The 25,670-nt window shown below is 37.1% G+C and overlaps 1 protein-coding gene across 2 annotated transcripts in view; it reads right to left on the bottom strand.

Moving 5' to 3' along the window:
* cnot2 (CCR4-NOT transcription complex subunit 2) overlaps positions 1-25,670 on the bottom strand; it is a 48,478-nt gene that overhangs the window by 9,093 nt on the left and 13,715 nt on the right. The window contains exons 2-8 of one of the 2 annotated variants that reach the window (XM_012958512.3): positions 18,423-18,545; positions 17,593-17,665; positions 10,488-10,635; positions 4,361-4,543; positions 2,557-2,636; positions 1,804-1,929; positions 301-425 (exon numbers count right to left, since the gene is read on the bottom strand). In XM_012958512.3, coding sequence (XP_012813966.1) covers positions 301-425; positions 1,804-1,929; positions 2,557-2,636; positions 4,361-4,543; positions 10,488-10,635; positions 17,593-17,665; positions 18,423-18,533 — 846 coding nt within the window. In that variant the 5' untranslated portion in view covers positions 18,534-18,545. Of the gene's footprint in view, positions 1-300; positions 426-1,803; positions 1,930-2,556; positions 2,637-4,360; positions 4,544-10,487; positions 10,636-17,592; positions 17,666-18,422; positions 18,546-25,670 lie in introns of those variants that run through there. The other variant, NM_001113129.1, reaches the window with a different exon arrangement.

Genomic DNA, 25,670 nt, shown 5'->3' with positions numbered 1-25,670 from the left:
AATTTAAAACAACTGGAATTGCTTTTGACTGTATGGGAGATGACATTCCCATAAATCAGAGCTTTATAGATAATGGGTTTTGGGATAAATACCACAAATGCAGAGAAATGTTAATTACAAAAAAGAAATCTAATGAGGATATGTAATATCAACCTCAAAAAATATATATTGTTAGAGGTAATCATTTACCTGGTTTCAAGTCTAGAGATACATTGTTTTGTTACGAAAGAAAACAAATAGTAGAATTGTAAAACAGTTGAAATATACTGATAACTACTTGCAGCTAATAAATGTACTTACAGATTTGCTATCATCATTGCTTGATGTTGGATCTTTATAGCTGGAACCCGGTAATGCAGGGAAATCCTCGTTATGTATTGAGAAGTCTTGAGACTGCTCACTTGCTGGTTTTGTAACCATTCCAACTGCAAAAGATAAATAACAATAGGTTTCGTTTTTATTGACCATTCCCCGAAAGGCCTATGTGCCAGGTTTTGTCTGCTTTGCTTTTAACACCTAGAAAACTACTGCCCATTGCTGAATCCTACTGTGATAGTTGGGAATTGCTTGAAAGCCAGAGAACATCACCTGAAGCTAAGTTTAAATTCCAAAAAGGCCAGCCTTTACCAGTATCAACCCACAAACTAGTCAGATAACACAAGTCCCCTAGTACAAAAATAATTTAAAAGTATAAGGCTGATTTTTGGCAGGCAGAAATAAGCAGTCTGGGAATCAGTCCCTACCCTATCATCAGCCTTTTACTTTTCCTGCACCTGGAACCATGGGGTTGGCCCGGCTGCAGGCACACGCGACAGGTATCAGCTCTAAAATGTTGCGTTTGTTTGCCAATATCTGCTGTGTGTCTCTGCACCCAGGCCTAAGACATAATAGCAACAAACATGTTAAACTACAAGAAAACTGAAGGAACACAGTCTAAAATTTGAAAACACATCTCATATGCTTCAATGATAAAGAGTATGATTCAAATAGCATATATAAACATAGAAAAGAACCATTTATTTTTTTGGGGGGGAAATCTGTGCATACTAGTGATGTAAGCAACATTATTTGTAGATCAGGTCATTTTTACCTTAAATTAAGTGTTTATAGTTTACAGTGGGCATAAAAAAAATGTTCTTTTATATATCAGCTTTTACGTAAAGACACCATATAGTCTGTTGTGTAATACTACATTATTAGAACAGCACCTCTAATACTACACAAACAATAATATATAGTATTGTTCCATCAAAGTACACAAAAATAGTCATATTAATTGGGTTTTTAAGTATCACATTTTAAGACTTTTTACACATTTAAACACACTGTACCTTAACAGTCACACCACCCTGTACTCTAACTTTATTGCAGTGAAACAGTGTGGAGTTGCACTTTCAATAGCATGTTATAAACTAGTTGGAATAGTGAAACTGATTTATTAAATACTGAGGGAATCCAGAAGGATCCACTACTGTTTGATTTGTTTTGGACTCATCAAACTGGCAGGATGGTTTATCAAAGCTGGTACCTGTGTCAATTCACTAGAAACTACAGTATTGCTTTAAGCTATCATTTCCAATGAGTATTGGTGCACAGCATTGTTTCTGAGCTGTGCTGTATACATTCTAATGCTATTCAAAATCCTTACTGATCAATGCACACTGCATGCAGTAAAAAGGATTTGGAAAATTCTCCACATTGAAATAAAATAACATCCAGCTGTCTGACAGGTATAATGTATAACAATATATAGAATTTTAATTTTTTCTTGTTACTGGTCCTTTTCAAACATAAAAGTCTCACCGTAAGGAGCCCTTCCGGCTAATGGATTTATTAACGGAGTAGGGTTGCCGCTACCTTCCCTTCGATTTCTATCTGCTAATGCTGGAAAATCTGAGAGGTCCAGTCCAGTCACATTTTCACTTCCATCTAAAAGAAAACAGCAATTGTTTATATATATTTATATATATATATGTGTATATCGGTCCTCACCTCGGACCTTTATCCTATATAGAGAGAGAAAAAGAGACAGAATGAAAGAGAGAAAACACCATGGCGATTATAACACCACTCCCGGTAGATTTCCATTCTACTGAATAAAAAACAGCTGCTCCATGGCACATACTAAATAGGCATCAGCTGCCTCATGGCAAACTGTTATGGAATTAAGCACGTTTTGCTAGTCTGCACTAAAGAGAGACAGCAGCTTACAGAAATCTCAGAGGGCCACAGGGAAGTCTATTCCATTTACAATAAGAATTAACAACTGGTGTTTATAGAGTGACTGCAACTTTTCCTTCAGTAAAATAAAACATCTGTTCCTGGACTAAATTACTTGACACAGCACATGCTTATCCCAGTTGTAACTTTACTACTTGTCTAGTACCCACAGCACTGATTAACGGGTAGCATTTAATGTTCAGCGTTTTAAAACAAACACCTGATTGGTTGCTATGGGTTACTAAATGGGGGAAAACTTAATATAGTGTATTACATTAAACTGTAAAAAAAAAAAAAAAAAAAAAAAATGAAAAGTTTGTCTAAAAGATAACATACCTGTTCCATTAAATATGTTATTCGATAAGGAATTGTTCAAACCAAAAGCCTGATTCCTGCTCATTCCAAACCCAGACATGCTGTGGGATCAAAGAAACAGAGTGGTGAGTTTAGGGACTAACAGCAATAACACATTTTTTTGTATTATTCTTCTAAAGAAATACTTCTGTGTGTTTTTTTTTTCTTTAAAATACTTCATTTTGGATAATTGTACACAAACCTCACTGTGATTACTGTGTTAAATATTATAACAAAGAACAACTTTTTTCTCTTTCAACAGAATTCAAAATATACATTTTTGTTTTTTTGCTGCCAACAGTGTTATGAACCAGAAAACTATTTAAAAACTATTAAAGGAACCCAATGTTTGTATCTTTGTTTGTAATTTTTAAAATACATACAGTAAATCAAAGCATCTTTCAGTTTACAATTGTTTTTCCCCATAAACAGTGTAAGCTCTGTAAGCCAGCACCTCTGCTGGGGGCTAACAGCAATTTTTTGCAAGCTATTTTGTAATATAAATGGACAGATATGTCTATGAAGATTTTCATTCATCCAGGTCATGGTATATCTAGTATAAATACATTTAAAGCAACTGGACTTGTTTAGTAATCATTGAAGACGTTTCACTACTCATCCGAGCAGCTTCTTCAGTTCAACTGACTGGTATGGGAAGTCCTCAGCATATATACTCTTCCACTAATCCAATCACAATGGCACTTTGTAACTCTTCAGAAAGGTGACATCTGAAACTCACAGAGGTGTGAATGCTGTGGTGTTACTTTGAAAGGATTACCAAAGTATCATGCAACTCTTCAAACAGGTGTTACTTTTTGGAGTTGCATGAATGGATGTGTGAAGAGTTCTGAAACTGCCGGGGTACAGATGTTAGAACAGCATTGTATGTAGCAGACAGATGGTGTCGAAGTCCCCCGCCTCTGTTAAGGGATGGTTTCTCCACTTTGACATGAATGGCCTCTTTTACACCTCTTTCAAACCAGCGGTCTTCTTTGTCCAAAATTCGGACGTTGCTAAAGAGGTGTAAAAGAGGCCATTCGTGTCAAAGTGGAGAAACCATCCCTTAACAGAGGCGGGGGACTTCGACACCATCTGTCTGCTACATACAATGCTGTTCTAACATCTGTACCCCGGCAGTTTCAGAACTCTTCACACATCCATTCATGCAACTCCAAAAAGTAACACCTGTTTGAAGAGTTGCATGATACTTTGGTAATCCTTTCAAAGTAACACCACAGCATTCACACCTCTGTGAGTTTCAGATGTCACCTTTCTGAAGAGTTACAAAGTGCCATTGTGATTGGATTAGTGGAAGAGTATATATGCTGAGGACTTCCCATACCAGTCAGTTGAACTGAAGAAGCTGCTCGGATGAGTAGTGAAACGTCTTCAATGATTACTAAACAAGTCCAGTTGCTTTAAATGTATTTATACTGGATATAAATGGACAGATACTATGAGTATGGATATCTGCTGTCTCTCAGCCATGTGATTTTATCTGTGTCTTGCTTAATTAGGATAATGACACAAAGGGAGAACATGACCATTTTGCCTGCTGTGTTCCCAAATGCATGCAGTCCCAAAACGCCTGAAATCACCCTCAATTGGGGCCTGTGAGAACTGCCTAAAAGGGCTAGCATCAGCAGTTACTCTGGGGAGTCTCTCCTGACAATGATGTTTAAGTAAACGTGTAAAAACTGTTCCCTGTGGCAACTATAAAAACATAGAACAATTCTACAAACATGCAAGATATAAAGTTTCATTCATTTAGGCCACCATGTCTCACCTGTTCACAGTAAAAGGCTGCCGGGATGGTGGTTGCTTTGGCATACATATTATGCTGGGTGAGCTTCTGTTAGGACTGCCTAACCCTGAACTGCTCATGTTATTCGACCTGCTAGGAATTCCAATGCCCTGTCCAACTTGGGAGTGGTTCATCATATTCCTGGGATTCATCGGCAAAATACCCCTAGAAAAAAAATCATGGCAAAGTAAGGCACAGAATGTAATCATTACTCAAATACATTGTTTATGTACATATCCACACACATAAGAATACATGCTCAAATGCAATTTGCAATGGATAAAGCAAGAGCTCATTTTATTTCAACAAAGACATTTTTATGACAAAATGCTTCTCTTCAAGCTTTATGAAGGAAGAGATCACACTAGCACTGACCACAAAAATACCAGATTTTTTTTACAGAACTAGTAATTGTTTTTTCTCTTTTTCAGCAATTTTAGAAGGTTTAGATTTAAAAAATCTCTCAGGTACAGCTCTTGTTACTGTAATGACTAAATGAAAAAAGTGCCACCTCAGGCAGCAGGGATATGTGCCTTTCAGAAGTAAAAAAAAAAGAAACACTGACACACACAGGGGTGATGATCCTGGGAACACTAACACAGCAAACCATGGACAGAGGTATTAAACATAAGTAGTGCTTTTTGCTAAAAAAAGGCTAAGTGGCATCTGAGACTGAATGATTTAGAGAAGGCTGAGTAGAGTTTTTTTTTGTTTTCAAAGCAGTCTCTAGCTCTGCAACTAGAAGGCACAGACAGTCACACAAAACATCATGTTTTGCTGAAACTATATCACATAAAATAGCAATGGGGAATTTTTAAATCCCTAGAAGTGATTTCACCATTGCAACTGTGACAGGGCATTCTCACTACTCCAGCTGTTTGAGGTCACATCACCAAAGATGCCCACATAAACTTAAACCACCCTCCCAAAAGTACACTAATTAAGTGAAAGGTGTTTTGTGCTAAACCACAAGGTTCCTTATTTTTTCAGTTTCTATTTGTTTTAGGGTAAATAACCTAATATTTATCAAGGGACAAAAAATAATTTTATACGCATAATTCTCTTGAAAATAATACAAAATTAATTTGTTGTGTTTTTCTGGATAATTGCCTGCTTGCCTCTTAATAAACACACACTTTAGGTCAATCTGCACAAGAATGCTTTGCAAGTCACTTAACTCTTCACTGCTCAAAGGTATCCCTAGCCAGGTAATGCATAGTACAGGCTGAAAAATGTAAGTAAATGTAAATGTAAATGTAAACAGTGTACTTGATAGAGAGCTGACTTTTACATTTTTTTTTTTTAATAGCCAGGACCAGCCATGCAATATTAAAGCAGCTTTACAGAAATTTCTTCTAAGCTATGTTTGTTACCTTTTACACTTCATTTATCTTTAAAAAAACATTAGCAGCTACCAAACACCAGCTGCTGGAAATGTCATTTTCCAGGGAAAGTGAGAAAAGATGAGGAAAAGGAAAGTTACAAAGGATAACTTGCAAACTACTGAGTACTAAATGACAGTAATGTTTTAAAATGTGCCTGAAATATATCTGCAGTGTATTCAACATTAATATGTATGTGATATCTAGTGTTAATATTACTGTTATCATGGTTATTATTATAATTAGCAAATGACTGAATGAAAAGAGCTTGCCTGAATATATGTTCTATTTTTTTCTATTATGATCATTACTTGGTTTATTTATAGTAATTATTTGTGCATATACGCTCAGTTCCCTTTTTCCCAGTTGCTGCCAGTATTTAGTTCATAGAGGAGTTAAACATATAAGCAAATTAACTGAGAACTACATTATTCCTCTACACACATGTTTTGAAGGACCAATAAGGTATGAGGATAGTTAGAAAGAACTGAACACAGATGGCACGAGGAAGTACAAATGAGATTTAATTTGGGGACCTATATCTACTGGATTAACAACAACATGGTTTAACACATTTATTTAGCCAGCATCTTAAACCTTTACAATGGTATAGATCATCAATCTACCCCATTATAAAATGGATTATTTACTAACACGGGTATTCATTTTCTAAAGTACTAGTAAATAAGATGTAAAAGGTGATTTCCCCAAGGAAGGTAATGGGGACTGATCTGCTGGAGTGATTTTCCAATTACAGTACTTTTCATGCTGTTTAATACAGCCTGAAGGTGATTGTCTAAGGTTGTGCTTTAAGTCCAAGTGCTATACCACAGGCCAATTCTAATACGATGTTTGAAAAACTCTTGTACAATATCATTGACCTGCTTTCCACTTATACCCTAGTCTGTGGGCAGCAAAGTGACTCAGTGGGTATCTTCGATTTCGCCAGGGGCCCAACTGCAAAGAGTCTGTCTGCATGGGTTTGTGCTGGGTAGTCGGGTTTCCTTCCATGCTCCAAAAACATACAGGATAGGTTAACTGGATTCAGCTAAAATTTAACCTACGGTGTGTAACTGATAGCAACCTTAGACTGTAAGCTTCCCTAGGGGCAGGACTGATGCAAATTATGCATAACCTCAGTAAAGTGCTGAGAAAATGTGTTGGTACTATATAAATACCAGGATACATATAAAAATAAATCCAAATGGTTTGTCAGTACCCTGCTTTATTATGATCCTGGAAATGATTTCTTAAGGCAGGTGCAATTTTGCCTATGTACTACAACCTGTTACACAAGTTAACATATTGAAATTTGAAAAAAACACTTAAGTTTAAAAGAATACTGTCATGGGAAACAAGTTTTTCTCAAGAGCTTCTCCAGCAGAATCCTGCATTTTTAAAAGACAAACAGATTTTTATTTTATTTAATCTTGGAATTTCACATGGGGCTAGCCATATTTTTCTTTCCCAGGGTGCCACAGCCATGTGACTTGTGCTCTGATGCAAGTTGGAGTGATGCAGTAGATCAGCAGAAAAATGGGAAGATAGCAAGATATCAGTAGATATCAGAACAGCACCCAATAGTAAGAGATCCAAGTCCAGCTTACATGGGAGTACATGGGAGTAGGAGAAACAACAGGATACATGAAAGCAGTTCTAATGTGTAGCGCTGGCTCCTTCTGAAAGCTCACGCACAAAGCACTAAGATGGCTGCCTACACACCAATATTACAACAAAAAAAAATACATTTGCTGGATCAAGAATAAAATTTTATATGGTAAAGTGAATTTTTTGCTATGTAAACAGTGTGATTTAGAAATAAAAAAGTATACCATAAAAACTATGACAGTATCCCTTTAACCTTTTTGTCTAAAGAAGCTGTGTAACTGCCAGTTTATCCACAGAATATTTCAACCTATTAATTGACATGTAAATTTTAATTTTAGCGACCTAATTTTAAACAGGTGCTGTGAACTGGACTCAATTATTTGTTGCTGGCAGTAGTACGTGCAGAGTTATATATACATATATATATACACACACATATACATACAGTGGCTTGCAAAAGTATTCGGCCCCCTTGAACTTTTCCACATTGTCACATTACAGCCACAGACATGAATCAATTTTATTGGAATTCCACGTGAAAGACCAATACAAAGTGGTGTACACGTGAGAAGTGGAACGAAAATCATACATGATTCCAAACATTTTTTACAAATAAATAACTGCAAAGTGGGGTGTGCGTAATTATTCAGGCCCCTGAGTCAATCCTTTGTAGAACCACCTTTTGCTGCAATTACAGCTGCCAGTCTTTTAGGGTATGTCTCTACCAGCTTTGCACATCTAGAGACTGAAATCCTTGCCCATTCTTCTTTGCAAAACAGCTCCAGCTCAGTCAGATTAGATGGACAGCGTTTGTGAACAGCAGTTTTCAGATCTTGCCACAGATTCTCCATTGAATTTAGATCTGGACTTTGACTGGGCCATTCTAACACATGGATATGTTTTGTTTTAAACCATTCCATTGTTGCCCTGGCTTTATGTTTAGAGTCGTTGTCCTGCTGGAAGGTGAACCTCCGCCCCAGTCTCAAGTCTTTTGCAGACTCCAAGAGGTTTTCTTCCAAGATTACCCTGTATTTGGCTCCATCCATCTTCCCATCAACTCTGAGCAGCTTCCCTGTCCCTGCTTAAGAGAAGTCCCCCCAGAGCATGATGCTGCCACCACCATATTTGGATGGTGTGTTCAGAGTGATGTGCAGTGTTAGTTTTCTGCCACACATAGCGTTTTGCATTTTGGCCAAAAAGTTCCATTTTGGTCTCATCTGACCAGAGCACCTTCTTCCACATGTTTGCTGTGTCCCCCACATGGCTTGTGGCAAACTGCAAACGGTACTTCTTATGGTTTGCTATTAACAATGGCTTTCTTCTTGCCACTCTTCCATAAAGGCCAACTTTGTGCAGTGCACAACTAATAGTTGTCCTATGGACAGATTCCCCCACCTGAGCTGTAGATCTCTGCAGCTCGTCCAGAGTCACCATGGGCCTCTTGGCTGCATTTCTGATCAGCGCTCTCCTTGTTCAGCCTGTGAGTTTAGGTGGACGGCCTTGTCTTGGTAGGTTTACAGTTGTGCCATACTCCTTCCATTTCTGAATGATCACTTGAACAGTGCTCCGTGGGATGTTCAAAGCTTTGGAAATCTTTTTGTAGCCTAAGCCTGCTTTAAATTTCTCAATAACTTTATCCCTGACCTGTCTGGTGTGTTCTTTGGACTTCATATGTTGTTGCTCCCAATATTCTCTTAGACAACCTCTGAGGCCGTTACAGAGCCTCTGTATTTGTACTGACATTAGATTACACACAGGGGCACTCTGTTTAGTCATTAGCACTCATCACGCAATGTCTATGGGCAACTGACTGCACTCAGACCAAAGGGGGCTGAATAATTACGCACACCCCACTTTGCAGTTATTTATTTGTAAAAAATGTTTGGAATCATGTATGATTTTCGTTCCACTTCTCACGTGTACACCACTTTGTATTGGTCTTTCACGTGGAATTCCAATAAAATTGATTCATGTTTGTGGCTGTAATGTGACAAAATGTGGAAAAGTTCAAGGGGGCCGAACACTTTTGCAAGCCACTGTACATATATATAGATACTATACTAAGAAACAGTTCTGTATATGCCTAATATATGACTTAAATCTGTCGATCTGATCAGCCTGATGTTACTTATGAAGGTCCACCGAGATATTTGTATGAATTACGGGTGCTATTGAATATATATAGAGAGTAGAACCCTGTTAGAACTACCTACGAGATTTTTGTACATTACACATTTGTTTATGTCCATTGATTTTGTCTATTTAGTTTAAGTGTTGATGTTTGAATATTTCACATATTTGGTCCGTCTTGATACACGTCACATCCTACGTCATCACCTTGTTTCCCGCCACTAAATGTATTTAGATGTGCAGTTTACACAATATGTTACTTTGAGAAAGGCTGGGAGTCCGGCCGAAACGTCAGTCTCCATTTGTGATGCGTGAATAAAACTACATTTCTTCATAAGTCCTGTGTGAAGCGGTCCTTCTGTTCGAGTATCTATGCAATTGTGATTTGGACTGCACCCAGGCCACTGATCCTGTACTTTATTGTGGGTGCTGGCTAAAATGAGGCAATATATGAACAGAGAGCTGCACACACAAGGACTTAACGATAAAGTGAAAACATTTTATTCAAAAAAATCCAACGTTTCGAGTACTAACTGTACTCTTCCTCAGGGACAAACCAAACTGGTTTGTATGTATATACATATACACATATATACACATACATATACACATATATACTGTATCTGCAAATACCTGTAGACAATACATGTACTCAAAAATTGTTGAGAACAAATAATTCCAGAATATTGCTCTACACATTTATTTTTCTTTAATAAACTATGCACATAAAACATGGAAATATTCACAGTTGCCAAGTACATGGCTTCTCATGTCACAAACTGATGCTTTAAAAAAAAAAAAAAAAAAAAAAAAAAATAAGATTAACTGTAAAATATATAATAGATCCCTATAATACAAATGTATGCCTATGCCGTTTCACTTAACTATTTTAAACTGCAAACTGGTTAAGAGCTTTTCTAACACAAACTGTAACTTCATTTTCATCATAACTTTCTTTTTATTGCTAGTCATGTTTTATTTTTCCATACCTGTTTGGAGATGGCGGTGTATGAAGCGACATTGTTGGTACCCCTGTAGTAGGCGTTACATGGTTTTGTAACTGAGTGCCTTGTGATAAGCTGCGGTTTAATTGAGGAGTATTGTTGCTCATCCCCCTCATTGGAAGGCCTAGTGCACCTGTACAATGATTAATAAGATACAAAATATATATATATCAATATATCTCATCAAGTTTCAGCATCACTTTAAAAGCAATATTTTACTTCCTCCTTAAAGGTATTAAAAGCCAGCATAGTGATCTGAGACATTATAGTTACTGCCTTTGAGCTCCACATCTGTTATTAAAAATTGCTGGTAAAATATGGCATTTTGGATTTTTTGTAACCCAGAATTTTAACATGTATTACTTTTAAAGGAGAAGGAAAGGCTAAGTCACTTGGGGGTGCCAAAATGTTAGGCACCCCCAAGTGACTTAGATCGCTTACCTTTTACCCCGGGCTGGTGCCCCTGTACGGAGAGAACAGCACCAGCCCGGGGTAGCAGCGAGCGCTTCTTCCTTCCTTTTCGCTTGCGCACGCATGCGCAGTAGAGTGAAAAGCCGAACTTAAACAAGAAAGTCGGCTTTTTACTCTACTGCGCATGCGCCGGCCAACGGATTTCGCAGGCAGAAGAAAAAGGAAGGAGGAAGCACTTCCTACAGGTACCCTGGGCTGGTGCTCTTTTCTCCTAACAGGGGCACCAGCCCAGGGTACAAGGTAAGCGATCTAAGTCACTTGGGGGTGCCTAACATTTTGGCACCCCCAAGTGACTTAGCCTTTCCTTCCCCTTTAAATGCTTTCAAGTTATCAAGTATCTTGGAAATAAATCAATAAGTATGAGGCATTTCAATGAGAAACAGCTTTACATATGCATTGTTCTGAATCTTGAACCATCAGTGTAGATAAATTCAGCTTCAAGTATGACAACATATGAGTAGTATAATTCTTTGTGACTTTCAAAATTCAATCCACTGAGTGTTCAAATAAGATCACACAATTTTACTGGCTGCTGCATAGAAATCAATATATAGATGGACTATGTGGTTAATACTAGCATTAATACTGGTCTTGGTAAAATGTATTACTGTATACCATTTGAAGAGCAAATAAATACCTGACACGTGTTGGTGTATTGCTCTTATATTTACTGAGTTGCCACTGACACAGCCAATACACCCAATTTTGGGCAAAGGCCCAAAATCAAGTAATTCATATCCTAAAAAGGCACAGCCAATAATCAAGTAAAATTGAACATGAGTAAGTGGCAACTATTAAATTTGATGTTGCTGCACCAGCTTTAATCATTCAACATGTCATGGTAGGAAGCTGGTTCCTTGGAATTTGGAGCACATTAAGTGTTTTTTTTTATGAGCTCTTTTGAATGGAAAAGCATTAAGCTTAACGATAACAAGTAAACATTATTTGTTATCTAGCAAACCTACTCATGCTAGTTCTGTTAAATCGATCACAAGAAATACATGTATTTAAATTGGGTTTGTTTTTTTCTTTATGAGAAATGCTATATAAAACATATGGAAAAAGAAGTAAAAAAAATATTGAATTACTGTATTGGGAGGGTTAATCAATGCTTTAAAAATATGTTCAGAGTTCTCAATATGTTTGATCCAAAAACTGAAGGTAAATTTGGGAAGAATAAAGTTGGGACAGTTATAACACCTTTACAACTTAGCAGATATCCCTAAGCTAACGCAACTTTGCTGCAACTTCATGGAAAACACTTGAGGAGGCACATTTAATTTTCTCTGCAAGATGGGGTGAAAATTGGTTACTCCACAAGCATGCCTATACACAATATTAAAATAAAATGTTTATAAGCCTTTGTGGAATAAGCTTATATATGCATTAACATAAAGTCCTGTTGGTTTCTGTTAAGAAAGGATATGTATTTCCAGTTTAAGAAACCTGTATTGCAATCCAATTTTGTGATAGAGCCACAACACAGAATGTTTATTTAGAGCTGGCAGACAAACTTTGGTTAAAAGAGCTAAAGTAACACGTGTAATACACTATTGCAATAAAAATACTCAACGTTTTAAAAGCAAGGCCTTTAGATCACATTTTATTGTTAAATAAAAACTACTGCCTTTAAGGTTTTATTTTATCATACTAAGTTTGTGACTTCAGTAGTTTCCTAAAACCAGAATATCTTTGCCCTATAGCAGTCAATGCAAAATACATTCTATTATTCAACTTGTTATTTGCACTATATTCCTAAAAATACGTTTTACTAGAAACAGAGGCGGCATTTCTCAAATGGAAAACACAGCTGTGGTAGATGTAACAATGTGCAATTTCCAGAATATGTATTTGAAGAAGTGTACATGTATGTAAAATGAATGTGTCATGTCAGCTTTCAATAAAAAAATGTTTTCCTGTAACAGAGTCCAAATGTTTGAACACTTTTTTTTTTTTTATACTTATTGCTGTAGAATTAGGGGAGGCATGTTGGGATATCATGTGTGATTGCATGCATGACTCCTGGTTGCTCTTATCCATGCTATCTGGTGTCCTGACTTGTGTACCCAAAGGGCACAAAGGAACTGGTGTTTGGATCCGGGCACTTGAAGTTCACTTCTCGGCTTCCAGCATCCATCAGCTTCCACAATAAACCATTAGTCCAGCAACAGCTGTAATCAAGTTACAGCAGCTGGTAACAGGTAGTCATTTCAACAACCTTTAATTACCAGTGAAACAAACACTTAGGAGCAAATTTATTAGAGCTCACCATGGTAAAATTCCACTGCTCTCTATTTACTTCTATTGGATTTTTAGAGACATATTTATCAGGTGGTTAACTCCATGTCTCTAAAAATCCCATAGTAATGAATAGAGAACAGTAGAATTTTACTGGTGGGAGCTTTAATTTCACACTTTGATAAATCTGCCCCTTATAGTAAGTTATGCAGGGCCTTAATATTCCTAATAATATGAAGGTTGCCAATGAATAAGGATACTTCAGTGAACTGTCATGCTTAACCTAATTTGTTGCTGTTTCGGTAATTATACAATTATTACCAACATAAGCAGAGTATCAAATCCTATTTACCCAATGCCTTGGTCCTTGTTGTGCCTGATTCTCCATGACTCTATTGCTGCTTTGCTATTAAACTGTTGCAATGTTGAGACGGTTTGGAATTGGTCCATACAACCAAATTTTCTATAGCTTTCTAGTTGTTAGACTAACTTGGAAGCTACTATTATGCAACTAGCTATGGATCTCAATGTTTTCACAGTTTTGGCACTGCTTGGCTTTAATCAGCGAACCCACTTTGTTCTTCGTGGCCTTACTACATATGCTCAGTTGCTGATATACAGTTATGCTTGACACACAGCAGACTTTCTATAAACCACTAATATGCTGATACAATACAGGATGCTATCTTGCCATTTATGCAACATGTGGGTTTTATTTTTTCCTTTAAAATCTTGGACCTCAGATGTCATTCATAAATGCCTTTTAAAACTTCTTTAAAAAAGGCCAAAGTGGTTTTAAAAGATATTTAAAGCAGACATTAAAAACATCTCTCTCAGAGTCTCCCAGTGATTTATCAATAGGTGGAGTGGAAGAGGGAAGGTTACTGGCAGTAAGATCAAGAATAGCAGTGTTTAAAATATAAATTCTGCCTCCTTGGGAATATTGTAAACTAAGACCTGCTGTAAAGAAGTGACATTGGGTTCTCATGATGCTAAAACATTAATATCCTGACTCCAACTGCAAGAAAGGAAGGGGGTATTATCTATGTCAGTGATCCCCAACCAGTGGTTTCTCAGCAACATGTTGCTCACCATCCCTTCTGCTGTTGCTCCCAGTGGCCTCAAAGTAGGTGCCCATTTTTAAATTTCTGGCTTGGAGCAAGTTACTTCAAGCAGAGCCTCCTCCATGCCAGCAGTCCAAATGGGGCTATCACAGCCCTTATTTGACATCCACAAAGAACTTTTTCATGCTTGTGAGGCTCACCAACACTTTTTATATCTGAGTGTGGCTCACGTGTAGAAAAGAAAAAAAAAGGTTGGGGATCCCTGATCTATGGAATGTAAGGACAGGGCCTTGGTTTCCTTTGTTATTGAAATATGTGGGGCAAAAATGGTGATGCAAAGGTAAATAACATGCTGGTCAATCTTCTTGCTCAGTGCTGTCCGACTGGGGGTTGCTGTGCTATCTACAGGGGAGGTAAATGGATTTAAGGGTATGATCTTAATGACATAAAAATTACATATGAAAGGAGATATCCTGCAGTGAGCACCAACCATTTGGGTTTTTGCTGCACTACCACCATTAATGTGGGTATGGTCTTATGGGTGAAGACACGTGGAGTTACTAGTAGCATCTACTTGTCATGGTTACAGAAAGAGGCAATGCTGATCATTTACTGATAACTGACTCTACACGTGTGTTTCAGCAGAGGAAATTCTCAGTATTGTCTATGGCAGGGTATTTTCTGGTGTTTAGTAGCTCGTGACAAGTAAAGCTCCTGTGATAACATGGGTGTGGTTTGAGATAGGTGCTGTTTAAAAAAGGGGAGTGGTCAAAACTGGCTTCCATTATCAGCCCTCCGCCATGTAGGCCACAAATATTCCTGCCCTCAGTACTAGAGAGGTTGGACGGCTCTGTTCTAGCTACCTGTTCACAGGAACGCACAAGTGTTACACTGGGTTTATGAGCCTGGACAGATATCTATGGGATCTGGAGATTTATTCCAGGTTCCATCATCAGTTGATGCAGGAAACATTGGTTTGACAATCTGTCTTTGATGCTTGGAAGCACACCCTGAATCACTACCATAAGTAGTGCAATTTCTGATAGAAAAAAAAATAACCTGTTAAAGCACATAAATTGCTCTACTACTGATCTTGCAGTAACTTTTACCTGCAAAATTGAGGAAAAAAAGGTGTATATATACTTAAGGCAGGATATAGGAACCTTTAGAGTTATACTCTCCAATGTTAAGTAGCGCATTACCAACTTTAAATACCCATGTTTACCACTTGCAGCCCAAATTACACAATTATGTAAGTGGCAGGCTAACCGCAGCAAACCTGGATAATAAAAACTTTTCCCCACAGTTTGTTGTACCTCTAAGAACAATGTTTCTAAAACCTTACATTTTAGAGACAGAAATTAAGCAGATATAAGGTCTGGGAAAAGAGACCAATGTTATGTGGGAACTGTAAAGTGTTTATTAAACCTAACTGCTCTCCTTTTTCCAGCGGAAACACTTTTACTGAAGTAAAACAGGAATTCTGGTTATTTAATATAAGATATAGTATGCTCTTCCCTGCAAGGCTAAAAATGATTAATGAATGTTAATGGTATATTATGAGACTAAATAGACATTTACTTTTGGGAAAAATTGCTAGATTTTAAGGTAAACATAAATTAACGTGTTGTTCAAAAATATAAATATGGTGGAGGGGGTATGCATTTTTCTATATATAAGAAAATGTATTAAAGTGTACCTGTCACTGCCCCCCCCCCAGGAGGTGCGGGCTAATAGAGCCAGCACTCTGGTTGTGGGAAACAAGTTTTTAAAGAACAAAAAAAAAAAAGTGTCCCTGCCTGTGCTAGGCTAGCTCTACTGGGAGGGAGCCCCCAGTGCAGCCAAGCCTAGCACTGCAGGGGGCATTTTATAGAATGAATTGCAGTATGTAGAAGCTTTTCAACATTAGCCTTTAGGTCAGAAAGCAAAGAGCAGATATGCTGGATTCAGGTGGAGGACAAAGATGATATTAAGATTAAGCCTAACAATATTTAAAATATAAATCGTTCCGCAACCATGGCCCAAAGCATGAGCACTAGTAAGTTTCTCATTGATTTGCCATGGGAATACCCTAGTCATTGTTTGGTCCTGTGTTGTCTACACATTGGACAATGCAGTTCAACCAATGCTTTCTGTAAATCAGTATATTTTTAAAAAATGGCTGCATGGCAGTGCTGAAATTAATCTGATATTTATTCAAGATTAATATTCATCTTGGAGGCAGTACCAGTAGACCCTGCAAGTGAATACTTGCAATATTCAGTAGACCCTATGAAATTGTCAGATTCTGATACAACTTTATAATTCGGAATAATGACCTTTACTATGTAACTAAATAATAATTTTTTAGGCGATAAAGGGGAAAAAAAATCCTTACCTACAACGGGGGGATTTGTTAGTCTATATAAGTTAATTATTTGTCCAAATTCTTATTTAATTAATGCAACTATAAATGCATTAACCTAGTTTAAGGGACTTAAACTATCAGCTTATATTTTGGCAGGAGACCAGTTAAAAATGCCATATGATGCTCCTGCAGTTTAGACCTGCTAGATACATTAGATATGCAGTTACACATTATGGTCACAAGTATTCTATTGGAATTGGCGATTTAAGACACCCATTGTTGCTGCCACTGGCGCCTTTCCATCATACAATGACATTCTTTACAATATCATTCTTCCTGGCAACAATGTGGGGGAAGGCACTTGCCTGTTACAGCACTATAATGTCCCTATGTACAAAGCAAAGTCCATACCAAATTTGGTTGCTGGGATGGGAGTTAAAGAACTTGAACAGTCTGCACAGAATCCTGACCTTAACCCAAGTGAATATCTGTGGGATAAACCTAGAACCCAGACGCGAGGAGTAGAGAATTATGGTTTTAGAAGCAAAGAAAAGGACCAAATATATATTGTGTGATTAAACATTTCTTTATTCAGTGATTGGATAAGGTGGTTCATAACTCTGTTTCGGTTATTGTGAGTGTCGTGAAAGGTCCCTCAAGTACTAACACTAACCCACTAAGCAAAAATGGCACTTCCTAACCCATACAGAATAAGGCATTTTAGTAAGTATCAGAAGAGAAAGTCACTTAGTTCTGTGCACTTAAATATAACGGTAACACACTGTAACACTCGCATTGTTTGAAATATTCATCCAACCAAATGTGACTAAGAGCCTATACTCTTTCGACCTTTAATTAAACTCCCCCTGAAGTAGAATTTACTCTACAGGAGACAGTCAATATGAATATAAACACATAAAAGGATTCATTTCCAAAGGATGCAATTCCTCATAAGCCAAAAGAATCTTACTTTGTTGTCCATATAAACTGGCCCCAAACTGTGACAGCTGACCCGATGCGGATGGTGATGGAGATGCCAGCATCTAAATAACACGAAACATATATATATATATTTATATATCATTAGTGCAAATGAACACAATGAGAGAAGGCTCACAAAAATGTATACCCAACAATCTCTAAATCAGTCAAGATCTAGACTGACTATCTTTAAATTTCCACATAATTTTTCCAGCTACACAAAGTTACTGGGTTACCTTACTTCACCATATAAAAAGGTTCTTTATTTTGCTTCAGAAGTATGATAGTTTAACAACATAAGCACTCATGAATATGTTGAAATACAAGCATAGTACTTTTTTGCCAGAAAAAAAAAACACAGTGGTGTGAAACTGTTAAAAGCCAACTGTGCTTATTTACAATGCAAGCTGTCTTTTTAAATGTATTTATAAACCTTGTTTGTAACTATACATGAATTAACACCATACATCACAATTACAAAGAGCAAACCATGGTGTTTATAAAAGGTATTTTATTTTGTCAGACTACAGCTGAAATTTACAGCTCCTTTTATAATAGAATTTTAAAATCTGCTACACATAAATCTTTCTGCAGCTTTATAGACACATGGGATTTTACACTATGTTGTACTTTAGGACTGTTTACATATTGTTATATATCTGTGCCTTAAATTGTCCACCAAAGGTATTGCCACTCACAGGAACATGCACCCAAGTCCCCAACCTTTGCAGTTATAACTTACACACTAAACACAAGAATACTTCTATTTTGTGTGCTCTGAAAGTTATTTGCAGCATTTTGCTATGAAACTCAACTTACATCTTTCTCCGACCGATGTGGAAACATCGTAGACTGGCTATAATACATATTCTCATCATGGTAGTCACTTTCGACACCTTCTACAAACTTCTTTCTTGAAGCACCAAACATGCTGTATGTCACCTAAAAATTAAAAAGCAATAAGATTACACCAGTGAGACAGACGCTGTGATTTTCTCTAAAACTAAAACTGATGATACTTTATTTACTTTGTTTGAAAAGCCTAAAGAACACAAAATACGTTTAACCACTATTTCTGAGCAACCACATAAATCCCATCAGATAATTCAAGCTTAAATATAAAAATAAATACAAAAATAGCATTAAGTTAATACCAACGGATATACGGATGCTTTCACTGGACTGGAAAAAATGGAAAAGTATTTTATGTTCGACTGTCTCATCAGCAGACCAGATAGTATAAATACAACCACTGGGACTCATTTGGATCACTTATTCTGTGGAAAGAATATTCACTAACTAACTGTTCTATAAAAGTGTAGTTATAAGAAGAAAAAAAAAACATCAATAAGGCATATTTTTTAAGTCAGCATATAGAGTGCAAAAACTGGGGTGATCGCATTTGGTAAATTGCTAAAGGACACATGTGGTTCAGGGTAATAGCACTGATTTGGGACAGTTAATCAATACATTTTTGAGCATTTTTTTTTTTTGAGCCAAACTGGCTAGGCTAAAGTATTAGTAGGGGAAAAAGTTTTGTGTTCCTTAACCATTGGGTTAATTTTTCTGTTGGGGTGCGACCTCTAAAGCTGTAAAGGATAGCACCTAGGCAGAATGGGGTCTAATAAAGTAAGATTAGACAGGGTTAAATAAATTCACGTGAGAATGTAGCGAAGTATAGTGGTAAAAAAAGATACCACCAAGAGATTTAAACTACATGATATTTTGATATTTTATCTGACCCACAAAATATTGTCACACAACTGCAAGATTTTGTGGAATCCTACAAAATATGATCCCCTCTGATGTAATGCACGTCAGATTAAATAAAGTCGGATGGAATGTTTTGTTTATGCAGCCACATCCGACAGTCAATGTATTTTAATAATAAGAAAAGAGTCTTTCAGACCTTATTAGACTTAATCTTGCCAGACGCAATTGCAGCGGCCCCTTCTAATAAGCATGCCATGTGTGATGGCACAACTAACTAACTGTCTGCAAATAGCTTTTTGGGCAAATTGTGAGGGCTACAGTTAAAAGATCTTATTGAGCATTATGATATAACTGGTATTTCCACACACCCCCCCCCACAAACAATTATAACTATCGAATATGTGGGAAACCCTGTAGGAGAAAAGTAAAAAAGAGGACTGACTACCTAATTAATGGTCACAATGCCCAGGAAATTGAATAAAGCTGCAAAGTTTAATTAAATTGCACTTATAACTTAACACTGTACTATATACAGAATGCTGAACTATATGGACACATTATGTAACATTTACTACATAATTTACTTGCATTGCAACAGTTACATAGTTACATACGGTTGAAAAAAGACCCATCAAGAGTCCATCAAGTTCAACCCATCCAAGTAAACCCAGCACACACAACCCACACCTACCAATCTATACACTCACATACATAAACTACATATACAACCACTAATACTAACTGTAGATATTAGTATCACAATAGCCTTGGATATTCTGATTGTTCAAGAACTCATCCAGGCCCCTCTTAAAGGCATTAACAGAAACTGCCATTACCACATCACTAGGAAGGGCATTCCACAACCTCACTGCCCTCACCGTGAAAAACCACCTACACTGCTTCAAATGGAAGCTCCGTTCCTCTAATCTAAAGGGGTGACCTCTTGTGCGTTGATTGTTTTTATGGGAAAAAAGAACATCTGCCTATAATCCCCTCTAATGTACTTGAACAGAGTAATCATGTCCCCTCGCAAGTGCCTCTTTTCCAGAGAAAACAACCCCAACCATGACAGTCTAACCTCATAGTTTAAATCTTCCATCCCCTTAATCAGTTTAGTTGCACGTCTCTGCACTCTCTCCAGCTCATTAATATCATTCTTAAGGACTGGAGCCCAAAACTGCACTGTATACTCAACAGTAACACAAATGAACCAAGTTGATTATAACCTACTAAAACAATTCACTGTATACCTCAGTGTGAAACCCGAACAAATAAATGAATTGAAGATAAGGGGGCATCAATAACGTCAGGCTGAAATACACACGGAGCTGCATTTGCCACCAAATGTCACTTTAGTTTTGGCTGCATGAACATCATTCTGCTGTAAGAGCATGTCAGTCTGTAAGCCTGTACTTAGTGATAAGACTGCCAAATTGTGTTTGAGATAAGCACATTTCAGGATAAGCCAGGACATCAAAGCTCAAGTTCAGATTCTGAAACATCTAGATATTTAATTGAAGTCATGTGACTGTCTCTACATATTTCCATGGGGGGGGGGCATCACAGTTTATGCCTGGGATCCTAAATATATTTAAAATGAGCTACAGATCAGGGGGACTAATCTAATGGAAAGCTCAATAATTTATTTATTTAAAGAAACTTAACTACCCCTATAAGTGGATGTTTGAGAGCAGTGTCAATCTATTACTTCCTATGTATCGCTGCTCTATGCTTTACTACATGAAGCAGTGACAGGGTTTTAACTACTACAGTACTCCATTAGAAGCCATAATACTCAAATCATGACATCACAGACAAAAAAAAAAAGAAAACTGGTAACTGTGCTGACCAAGTTAGATCACTCTAAAATACTGTTATATATGATAAGTGTTTTGATTGCTGCCCCAAGATGCACCCTTAAAGGGGAACTCCGCCCAAACACAACTTAAGCTCTTTCAAAAGTAATAACTGCACAGCCTTTCCATGATATAATAATATGGTTTGGAATGTTACCTGAGCCTAGCCCTTCTCCTGCTGATCTGGCTGGCAACTTAAAGACTAAAAAAAAAAAAAAAAATTTAACAGTCGACTGTCCTTAGCCTGCATCCTCCAGTTTCCTGCACACGTGATGTCAATAAAGAAAGTAACATCACAGTGCATTTTATTGTGGGTTATGCAGCTCCTGCATGCTGTCTGTAAGCTGTGAAGAAGTTATAATTTGTAATATCTGTGTTTTAGTCCCCCAACCCCTGCCAGGAGTTCATATGATGCAGAATGAAAAAGAACTGTTTTGCAACTGCATTTCAACATATAAATTGGCCTTTATTCATACTTTTTGAAGGAATAGATTACAGTGATAGGTATATTAGGTGTTTGTGTTGTGTGGGTGTTTTTTTTTACAAATTTTGGTTTGGAAGTTCTCCTTTAAAGATGCTGCTATTTGCAAAAGTTAATTTCCCGTTGATAGCAATGAGAAGAGGTGTAAACAGCTTTCCATCCACCACTATAACTAAAAAAAGACATTAAATCACACACTATTCAGACAGAAATGCATTTCTATAGGACATCACTTGAACCATAAGCAACACAAAATGCACCTGGTTTCCGGTGTTGAGATGTGTTCAATTGGTCCAACAGCCAAACTAGGAAATTCGAAGATATTAGGCCTTACTTTTACTTTAAATTAGGCTTGAGTTCCCCTGTAAACAAAGGATGTACTGTAATTCTTGGCGCTTACTGGATTATTGGGGTTCGTATTGTACTGTTTAGCTGCACTGTTAATAACCAACAGTTGCTTATTTTCATATATCCTATGCTCCATGGTCCTAAAGCTGAACTGGATATTAAGCAAATTCCAGAGTGCTACTTGCACTGGGCAAACTCCACAGATACTACTGTCATACTACAGATTCTGTAATGTAAAAGAAAAAAAAAAAAAAACCTTAATTATGTCCTGGACATCAGAGTCAGTAGTTTACCAGTACTGAGTAAAGACAATTGGCTTGATTTTGCTATTAATTAACATGCAAAATAAACAAGCACCGTGCAGCACCTGATAATGATTTTAGTACAGTCAATGAATATCTCCAAACAGCACTCTGCACTTATAGCAAATCTCCATGATAGGATACATTTTATGAAAACCCTGCAGAGTGTTATGCTGGGCTTTCAATAAAATGTATCAGGTAATGGCACACTGATATAAGCGCAGAGTGCTGTTTGGAGATATTTATTGGCATTAATTTGGCTCTTGAGGCAGTAAGCCCCCAAAACTTTCCACCCCTACTTTGATTATGTTGATGTAAAGAGTAGACTTTACTATTAGAGATTTTGGTACAGTACCTCTATGCAAATCAAATAAATGCCCTCTCTAAAAGTCGAAAGATTACAGAAAATAAATGAAATCTTCTTAAGATATTAACTGCTTTGCCCTTCACAATCATGACATGAGTTTAATCCAGTGCAGCCATTCTGGTGGATGATACAATTTAATAATACATTTTTCATTTACAATTATTTCATCCTCTGTTAGATATAGCCCTGTAAAGTTATGGTTAATAGATGAAATATTTTAGTGTGATAATGTGTGTTAAATGTGTAAAATAATGTTTAGTTACACAGACAAAAACTTTGTTTAAAATAAATGTCTGAGTGCAGAATGCCTCTTTATGAAGCAAAAATTTATATACAGGTATGGGACCTGTTATCCAGAATGCTCAGGACCTGGGGTTTTACAGAAAGGGGGTCTTTCTGTAATTTGAATCTCCATACCTTAGGTCTAAAAATCATTTAAACATTAAATAAACCCAACAGGAATGTTTTTCCTCCAATAAGGATTAATTATATCTTAGTTGGGATCAAGTACAAGGTACTATTTTATTATTACAGAGAAAAAGGGAAAATATTTTTTCAAATTTGAATAGTTTGTTTATAATGTAGTCTATGGGAGATGGCCTTCCAGTAATTCAGAGCTTTCTGGATAATGGGTCCCATACCTGTACACACACACACACACAAACAGTACAATATGAAACACACATGCGCCATTACAGGATGTAAGCATGATATGATATAGTCAGACAGTATTATACTGCATTCTACTGACTCCCAAACTGCAGTGATCCAAGTAATATGTTCAAAAAAATGTTTTTACCCAGGTATTTGTCACAATATAGCCCTAATAATAAAATCAACTTTATCTTTCAAAGTTCGTTGATACAATATCTAGGTTCTCTCATATGTTAGACACTAGGCAACATAACTATATTGTAATCTGATTAAAAAGGCTTTTAGGAACATAAAATGGAAACACAGTGGTGTGAAAAACTATTTGCCCCCTTCCTTATTTCTTATTCTTTTGCATGTTTGACACACAAAATGTTTCTGATCATCAAACACATTTAACGATTAGTCAAAGATAACACAAGTAAACACAAAATGCAGTTTTTAAACGAGGGTTTTTATTATTTAGGGAGAAAAAAAATCCAAACCTACATGGCCCTGTGTGAAAAAGTAATTAACCTAATACAGGTATGGGATCCCTTATCCGGAAACCCGTTATCCAGAAAGCTCCGAATTACGGAAAGCCTGTCTCCCATAGACTCCATTTTAATCAAATAATTTAGAATTTTAAAACAGATTTCCTTTTTCTCTGTAGAAATAAAACAGTAACTTGTAATTGATCCCAACTAAGATATAAATAATCCATATTGGATGCAAAACAATCCTATTGGGTTTAATTAATATTTTGTTAATTTTTTAGTAGACTTAAGGTATGGTGATCCAAATTATGGAAAGACCCCTTATCCGGAATACCCTTGGTCCCGAGCATTCTGGATAACGGGTCCTATACCTGTACCTGGTTGGGCCACCCTTAGCAGCAATAACTGCAATCAAGCATTTGCGATAAATTGCAACGAGTCTTTTACAGCGCTCTGGAGGAATTTTGGCCCACTTATCTTTGCAGAATTGTTGTAATTCAGCTTTATTCGAGGGTTTTCTAGCATGAACCGCCTTTTTAAGGTCATGCCACAACATCTCAATAGGATTCAGGTCAGGACTTTGACTAGGCCACTCCAAAGTCTTCATTTTGTTTTTCTTCAGCCATTCAGAGGTGGATTTGCTGGTGTGTTTTGGGTCATTGTCCTGCTGCAGCACCCAAGATCGCTTCAGCTTGAGTTGACGAACAGATGGCCGGACATTCTCCTTCAGGATTTTTTGGTAGACAGTAGAATTCATGGTTCCATCTATCACAGCAAGCCTTCCAGGTCCTGAAGCAGCAAAACAACCCCAGACCATCACACTACCACCACCATATTTTACTGTTGGTATGATGTTCTTTTTCTGAAATGCTGTGTTACTTTTACACCAGACGTAACGGGACACGCACCTTCCAAAAAGTTCAACTTTTGTCTCGTCGGTCCACAAGGTATTTTCCAAAAAGTCTTGGCAATCATTGAGATGTTTTTTAGCAAAATTGAGACGAGCCTTAATGTTCTTTTTGCTTAAAAGTGGTTTGCGCCTTGGAAATCTGCCATGCAGGCCGTTTTAGCCCAGTCTCTTTCTTATGGTGGAGTCATGAACACTGACCTTAATTGAGGCAAGTGAGGCCTGCAGTTCTTTAGATGTTGTCCTGGGGTCTTTTGTGGCCTCTCGGATGAGTTGTCTCTGCGCTCTTGGGGTAATTTTGGTCGGCCGGCCACTCCTGGGAAGGTTCACCACTGTTCCATGTTTTTGCCATTTGTGGATAATGGCTCTCACTGTGGTTCGCTGGAGTCCCAAAGCTTTAGAAATGGCTTTATAACTTTTACCAGACTGATAGATCTCAATTACTTTTGTTTCTCAATTTCTTTGGATCTTGGCATGATGTCTAGCTTTTGAGTCTACTTCTCTGTGTCAGGTAGCTCCTATTTAAGTGATTTCTTGATTGAAACAGGTGTGGCAGTAATCAGACCTGGGGGTGACTACAGAAATTGAACTCAGGTGTGATAAACCACAGTTAAGTTATTTTTTAACAAGGGGGGCAATCACTTTTTCACACAGGGCCATGTAGATTTGGAGTTTTTTTTCTCCCTTAATAATGTAAACCTTCATTTAAAAACTGCATTTTGTGTTCAATTATGTTATCTTTGACTAACAGTTAACGGTTTTTGATGAGCAGAAACATTTAAGTGTGACAAACATGCAAAAGAATAAGAAATCAGGAAGGGGGCAAATAGTTTTTCACAACACTGTATATAAGCCAAACTGTAGAAATAATTTATGAGGTAATGTTATAACCACATGCCAAGTTTAAACCTTGTCTAGTGAGAAATGGAGCACATTAGCAAATAGCATTTACCGGTAATTGTTTTA

Source organism: Xenopus tropicalis, chromosome 3 (genome assembly GCF_000004195.4).
Source record: "Xenopus tropicalis strain Nigerian chromosome 3, UCB_Xtro_10.0, whole genome shotgun sequence".
In the NCBI taxonomy this organism is placed as follows: Eukaryota; Metazoa; Chordata; class Amphibia; order Anura; family Pipidae; genus Xenopus; species Xenopus tropicalis.
The sequence above is the reverse complement of the archived record's forward strand: the minus strand, read 5'-3'. Positions and strand labels throughout refer to the sequence as shown.